The following is a 7,247-nucleotide window of genomic DNA, read 5'->3' as shown; positions in this document are numbered from 1 at the left end:
GCTTTTCCCTCTCTGTGCTCCCAACCCCAGTATTGTTGGCACAACTGGTTAAACTGGAATGCGAGGACTGAGAGTCACACACACGAGCATCTCTGTGCGAGAGGGATGTGCACAGGGGCTCATGCCGCTGCAGTGATGCACGCCACGTGTGAAGCACAGCCGGATGGCCCCCCTCGGCACATCGGGCTCCTCTGGGTGGGGAACACCTCGCCTGGGGTGGGGCGGCTTGGCCAGGCTGAGCTGCTCTCACTCATGATGAGTGCGATGCAAAATGACTGTCTCGCTTCACAACGCTGTGAAGAGCTGGTAAAGTCCCGAACCAAAGTGTGGGTGCCAAGCAGGACACTCAGCAGCTCCAGCCATTAACCGCCCTCTGGGCAAAACCCAGCTCTTGCTGCCTTCACAGCACAGAAACAGCAATTAGAGACAGAGGGATCCATGCCATTTTCTGCCTGAGGCTCAAAGTGACCTCCAACAACAGACCAGGGATGGTGCCTTACCCTGCTGGGTCAGTATTTCCACTCAACAGACCCCTCTCAGGCTCCTCCAGTTCCCCTCCATTCCTTCCCCAAACCCACTGCCTTTCAGCACTGGGTGTGACAGCCATCAAAGCCAGCACTGGCAAAATAAAACCTGCCTGCAGTCACCCCAAAAAGTCACAGCATCGCTATACACAACCCCAGCCCTGCCCACTCCTCCCGAGCAGGGCTCGAGGCACTGCCCGCACCTCCCCAGCCCCAGGAGAACCAACCCTTCTGTGTTGCTTTGCAGTTGAAGCTATCGAAAGCGACCCTGTATTTAGCAGAGAAAATCAGTATTTCCAAAGCCAAAATGAGAGGTACGAAGCAGCAGTCAGAAAAGCTGTTCACCTCCAGAAAAAGATGCACGAGATGGGATGGAGTGAGAACGGACCTGAATTTAAGTACATTTACAGGTGATTTTCATTCATTTTTTTAAAATGTCCAACTAATTTTTTGTTAAAAGTTTTGTATGCTAATAAAAATCAGGTTTAGCAAAGGCTGGGAGAGGCCAACAGCTGATAGATAAGGTTTTGATACAAACGTGCTGCAGGTTTTTACCTTAGCAGCACGCTCAGGAAAAGGGAAAATGATGATACACAGCAGGGAACTTCTCAAAGAGCAGCACATGTGATAGATCACAGCAGTTCACATCCCTAAAGCAGTATTTCCATTTCAGCAAGCTCCTTACCTGTGCTACAGCCCTCATACCATCCCTCAGACATTTTCAAATGTATAACCAGAACTGGAAGTGGTGCTGTTTCAGTTATGTTACTGACCTCCAGATAAATTAAAAATGACATTTTCCCTAGCTAGAAAACCTATATTGTATTACCAAAAAAAAACAAACCAAAACAAAAAACCCCTTAGTTTGTAGGTAAATGGAATAAAATATTTTTCACAATCTTTTCCTTAACACTTTGCACGGGGTTGAGCTCCACATTTTAATTTTTTTTAATTGCTTGCCCCTCCTTCTTTCCCCCTTTGCTAAATAAAAGTACCAGTTTGCTGTTGCCTGGTGCGCACTGTTAGGTTGGTGGGGTTACACATCCCACCAGTAAGAGGGTGCAAGTTCAAAAGTGTCATTCAAAAAGACAATGCCTGTACTTACAAATCACCACTGACACTCCAAGTCATTTTCCAGTATTTCATCATAGGAAAGATTAAAATTTTTTACGCTAGCTCTTCACCACCTACAGCGAGTGGGACTGATAAAGGGGAAAATCTTCCATCAAGAGCTCTTGGACATGATCATTATATTCCCAATAAAAAGCAGATCTCCACCCCTCCCTCAAAATAAATTAAAAAATATATCCCATTGGATTTTACAAACCTGTCAAAACTCAACCACATTTCCCACCAAGGCTGCTTTTATCAGGCCCCCTGATGCCGAGGGCTTTGGCAGGGCCAGCCCTGCCCTACCACACTGTGTGATGAAGAGCACAGCCACCTCACAGAACAGCTCTTGTCTGATAAAACCCCAGGTGAGCACCAAGCTCTTACAGACAAAGTCCTGTGCCAGACACAGTGAATCACTTGCACACATTTAAAAGCCAGCTTTTTAAAGTCAAGTAATGTCTGGATGAGCTGACAACGATTCATTAAGTCTTTTTCTGTTAATTAAAGCAATTTCCCTTCAACATCTTTGTTCGTATTTTCCCCCCCACACTTTTTCAGCATGACTGATTCTCTCTCAAGGCCAGTATAAAAGAAAGGTCACAGTCATTTGTTAACAATAGAAGGTATCTATCTAGAATGAGATGCTTAGTAGAGCACTGCAGTAAAGGAACATCCTAACAGCCATACAAGCTACTGAGAACAGCAGAGCCACTTATTTTCAGGTGTGAGAGCACATGTACTTATATCTGTGAGGTGATTTAACCATATTCTGAGGAATCCCAGGAAGAGGGAATATATATTCCTTACATTTTCTTAGGATTTCTTACACACACACACACACGCACACACACACAAAAGCTTAAAGTAAATGAGCTTCGGATTTGCACCATTGAAGTTACTGTCTCCAAGTTCCCATACACAGCTGCTGGAATAGTGCTTTTTAGGATGTATGCAGCCCTATCAGCTGGCGATGGAAAAGGACCTTGACCAGACAATAAACCAGGTGTTACAAGGATGTATTTGAATTTTTCTACAAGAAAAAAAAACATCTCAAGTCAGGCCAAATCTCCATGAACCACAGTATTGTTCACTGACAGTGACTGACAGCAAACACCCAGGGAACAGTCCAGCAACAAACCCAATGTACTGAGGTATTTCCACAGAATGGGAATGGGAGGGTTCAGGAAATCCAGGTCTCAGATGCCTACATAGGTAATTCAGTCTAATGTGCCCCACAGTGAACTGCCAGGGTTTGGGGGTTTTAGGCTAGAGTAGTGGGGTTTTTTAGCTCAGCCTTAAAATGCGACCTAAATAATCAGGAAAAAAATCCTATGAAGTAAAATAAACATATGAAGGGTTCACAATCTATCAGAGCCACAGGAGCTTTGGAGCTGAGCTGTGTTTTTAGGAGCTCAGCATCTGCCACTCAGAGCAGATAAATCCTCCAACAGCAAGTGAAATAATGAGCAACACTTAAGCAAACTATGTTCTGGAAGAAGGAACAAAAACAGCTTGGAAGAGCACTTTTCCTACAACACAGCATTGATGCTGCATGTTGGGTAAGGTATGACAATGCAGAAATCAAAAGGCAGCAGGTGGCACTGTCTGGTGACTGCCAGTGTCACTGCCTCATTCATCACATCCCTGGAACTTCATCCATGTAAAAATACCCCTTGTGCCTTCTCCACAGGGCACTGTCAGGAGATGTCGCGTTTCTCCTTCACCGCATCTTCATGAGAAGTATTTCAGTGCTGGGCTCTGACAATCAGATTGCCAAATGGATTCCTCTCGCCACCCAGTATCAGCTCATTGGAAGTTACGCCCAGACTGAACTGGGGCATGGTAAGGCTGCAAAGAAAACATAGTGTGTCCATATGACAAAAGGCTCTGGCCCAGCTTCTCAGGAATTTGGGTTCAAGATGTCCATGCTTCACTGGGGCAGGGGCAGCCTGGGGAGGAAATGCCACCTGTGTGTTAGAGGTTGATGTCCTCAGCATTCCTCTGCAAGCTGGGGATATGCTGGCTTTGGGTTTGCCAACACGTAAAAAACCACAAGAGCAAGAGTGAAAGCTCATGGTTGGATAGCAGGCAGTCACCATCGGTGGAGGGGATCAGCCAGGCAGCTTGCTCAAGCTGATGGTTGTCACCGTGAACCAGGCAGCTTGCCTGAGTACCATGTGGTTCAAGAGATCTTTGCAGCAGATGGTGTGGAGTCACTGGGAGCATCATCCAGGATAAACCACAAAACCCTGGTAATACCCACACCAGCCTCCAGGGAGCCTCCACTCTCTCCATCCTTGGGATACACCAGGAGATAGATATATAGAGAGAGAGATATATATTTTTTATTATTATTATTTTTTATTTCTTTAAGGAACTTATCTTCAAGGTTTGGAAACAACAGCAGTCTTTGATATCACCACACAGGAGTTTATACTGAACACACCAAAGATCTCTGCCATGAAGTGGTGGCCTGGAGACAGTAAGTACCACACAAAATATTTTGGTTTTCCTCACTTGCCTCCTTCAGTTACTCGGTCTGCCCTGCTCAGGCTCAGTGTTTGAGGGTCCAGGTGCTAAGCAGAGGACTTCAGTAAAGAGATGCACACAGCAAGAGGCAAGTAAGAAACCAAAGGATTTTATACAAGTTTAAAGGCCACAAGGGAGCCACCATCATCTGTCAAAAGCCCTCGGGTGGCAGGGCTGGAGAACTTCGCTCAGGGAAACCTGTGCCCCTGCAGGAATCAATCTTCTCTTCTTTGTAAATAATACTCAGACAACCAAAAACTGCAGGGAGGTCATCAGCATAAAGGATCAGCATAAAGGATTCAAATCCTCAGCCAGTCTCAGCATAAAGGATTCAAGAGTGAAATTCATGGCTCCCTTCAGGAAGGTATTTCACAGAAAATAACCAGAGTTACTTTAACAGCCACAGCACTTCCCACTCTCTCAGTACTGCATGAACTTTAACTGCTTATTTTTTCTCACTTGCTGATGCAAACTGTTCATCCAAGCCTCACCAGCAACAACAGAGGCCGAAGGATGACACAACTTCCCAGAGCAGGCTCAGAGCACAGATTTAGGCAATCTCCAGCTTCCAGCATCTGTGGCTCACACCTACCCTGACCCACATGGTAGCCAGACCCAACACAGAATTAGCACTGACTGCTGTTAACTGTGGACGTGTCTGTACTGTACCTTGTCATAAGGGAACGGGGCTGTTTTTCTTCTTGCAGTGGGAAGGTCAGCAACCCACACAGTGGTCTTTGCTCAGCTCTACGTCCAAGGGAAGTGCTATGGCGTGCATCCCTTCATCGTGCAGATACGCAGCCTTCAGGACCATTCACTCTGCCCAGGTAAATGACTCCAAATACCACAGCACTTGTGCAGGTGCTCTGCCTATTTTGCTCTTAAATGTTTTCTAAAACATTGGGCCCAGAGAAAGAGAGTTATAATTGCTAAAACCAAACCAAGACATACATAAGGCATAGTTATCATTAACCCCAACCCCAATAAAAATTATCTAAAGGAAGATTTAACGTATCCTGAGGCACATCCAGACCAAGCCTCCTTCTTAGTCAGAAGCCTGGGCTGCTCTGATCACCTCTGCATTAACACCTCAGCTCTCACCCCAGCCAACAGGAGTAACAGATGGATCATGGAAACAAACTACCACAAGGCATTTGAATGCCTGTTTCTTCCCTCAGGCAAGATCACCCATGCTGGGGAAGAAGCAGAGCTGAACATGCCCTTCCTTTGAGATTCCCAGCCTGACACAAAATGGGGAGAAAAAAGTTCAAGTTCAAGCAGGCTATGTTTTCTCCTGCTGCAGGTATAACTGCAGGAGATATTGGTCCCAAAATGAATTTTGAGCACATCGACAACGGCTACCTCATGATGCAGAACGTGCGTGTCCCCAGGGAGAACATGCTGAACAAGTTTTGTGAGGTATGTATGGGCTCACATCACAGACTCACCCATCAGACCATCACTGCAGACAGAGAGACAACAGGGACCTGCCTAAATTTAGGACAAAACTCTTGATTTGAGGTGTCTGCAAGTCTCTGTGGTTTTATCAAGGGCAGAAGCTTCCCGAATCCTAAATGAAACTCCGTGTCAGGAATTCCACATTCAGAGGCTGGGGATCACAGGGCAGGCAGAAGCTATCTGAGCCAGAAGCAGTAAGAGTTTGTCTCTTCAAATGGATATGTTTCATCCATGATACATAAAAATATTTAGTTTTGCATTCAGTGAAGGATTTTGATGTCCATTTTATTCTATGCACAGAGATTACACAACCATCCTCGTACTGAAGTGCTGAAGAAGGTGGCAGCTAACATCCTCTCTCTACTCTAGGTTCAACCAGATGGCACCTATGTAAGACGGGGGTCACAGAAGATTAATTATTTCACAATGACTACAGTGCGCATTTCCCTCATTTCAGATGAGGTGCTCACACCTCTAATGAAGGCTTGCACCATTGCCATCCGCTACTCTGTGGTTCGCCGGCAGTCCAAGTTAAAACCCGGGTAATGCCACACAAGCCCACAGCGGTGGGAAGGGGACCATACACCACCTTCCCCACACCAGTCTGTATTTCTACTTTTCATCTTATCTTTCAGCACGTCACTGGCTTATTTCCTGGCCCAGACAGGGTATTACAAACATGCTTCCCCATTATTTACATTAACGAGCTTCAGTCAAAGTACAAGGGAATGTTTGCAGTTCTTTCTCACATAAGTTTCACAGTCTGAATAGCTCAACAGTTCACACAGGCAACTTACTTTTCTTATAACTGGTCTTCCTGTGTAATCCCATAACTCAGCAGAATCCAGACAAAGCAGACAAATTGCTGAATTCTTATTCCACAGCATCCTACTTGTGTGTGCACCACTAAAATACCTTCCAACATCCACAATTCCAATATCCACAGTTTATAACACTGAATTTTATTAGTCTGGTAAGAATCCCTGTAATTTTTAAATAGATATTTTAATTTGAATGGATTTCAAAAATTTCCACTTAAATCTCCTTTCAAAAGCAAGAAGATCCTAATGAGAACATGGTTTGGTTCAAACACAAACCAAACACAAGAGCACAGCATGCTGAACTATTGCAATAACCAACTCCATCATTTGAAGTCCTAAGGGTACTAACCACAGCAAAAGTGGTAAAGAACATCCAAAACAAGCTCAGAAAGCTTAAAATAATTGAGACTCAAATATTTTCAGAGAAACCTAGCTACACACAGGGCCACAAAGATCCAGTTTGAAAAGCAGAAGTTTTTCCGTGCCACTGCCTCCCCTGTAACACCTGAGAACTTGCTGTCCCTGAAAGCTTCATCCTCAGCCTCTCCCACAGTCCCTCTGTACCAACCGATCACACAGAGCCTTTTCTACGCTGTTAGGCTGGTTCACCAACACAGCTGAAAAATCACTTTTTTCCTAGTCAGGCTTGTTTCTCTAACAGCTTAGAAAGCTGGACAGATTTGCTGCCACAACATTAGCTTCAGTTGTGTTCACATACAGCATCTTGGTAATGAAAAATGCTGGTTTTCATTATGCGATAAGTAAACTAACAGCAGCTATGCCCATGTCCACACTTTCCCTA

The 7,247-nt window shown here is 45.0% G+C and overlaps 1 protein-coding gene across 1 annotated transcript in view; it reads left to right on the top strand.

Annotated features, from left to right (window-relative positions):
- ACOX2 (acyl-CoA oxidase 2) overlaps window positions 1-7,247 on the top strand; it is a 16,959-nt gene that overhangs the window by 419 nt on the left and 9,293 nt on the right. The window contains exons 2-7 of the mRNA XM_010177697.2: window positions 772-934; window positions 3,328-3,479; window positions 4,012-4,119; window positions 4,874-4,993; window positions 5,470-5,585; window positions 5,994-6,166. Of these exons, the coding sequence (XP_010175999.1) occupies window positions 772-934; window positions 3,328-3,479; window positions 4,012-4,119; window positions 4,874-4,993; window positions 5,470-5,585; window positions 5,994-6,166 (832 nt within the window). The remainder of the gene's footprint in view (window positions 1-771; window positions 935-3,327; window positions 3,480-4,011; window positions 4,120-4,873; window positions 4,994-5,469; window positions 5,586-5,993; window positions 6,167-7,247) is intronic.

Source organism: Antrostomus carolinensis, unplaced genomic scaffold, assembly GCF_000700745.2.
Source record: "Antrostomus carolinensis isolate BGI_N321 unplaced genomic scaffold, ASM70074v2 scaffold4841, whole genome shotgun sequence".
NCBI lineage: Eukaryota > Metazoa > Chordata > Aves > Caprimulgiformes > Caprimulgidae > Antrostomus > Antrostomus carolinensis.
The sequence above is the reverse complement of the archived record's forward strand: the minus strand, read 5'-3'. Positions and strand labels throughout refer to the sequence as shown.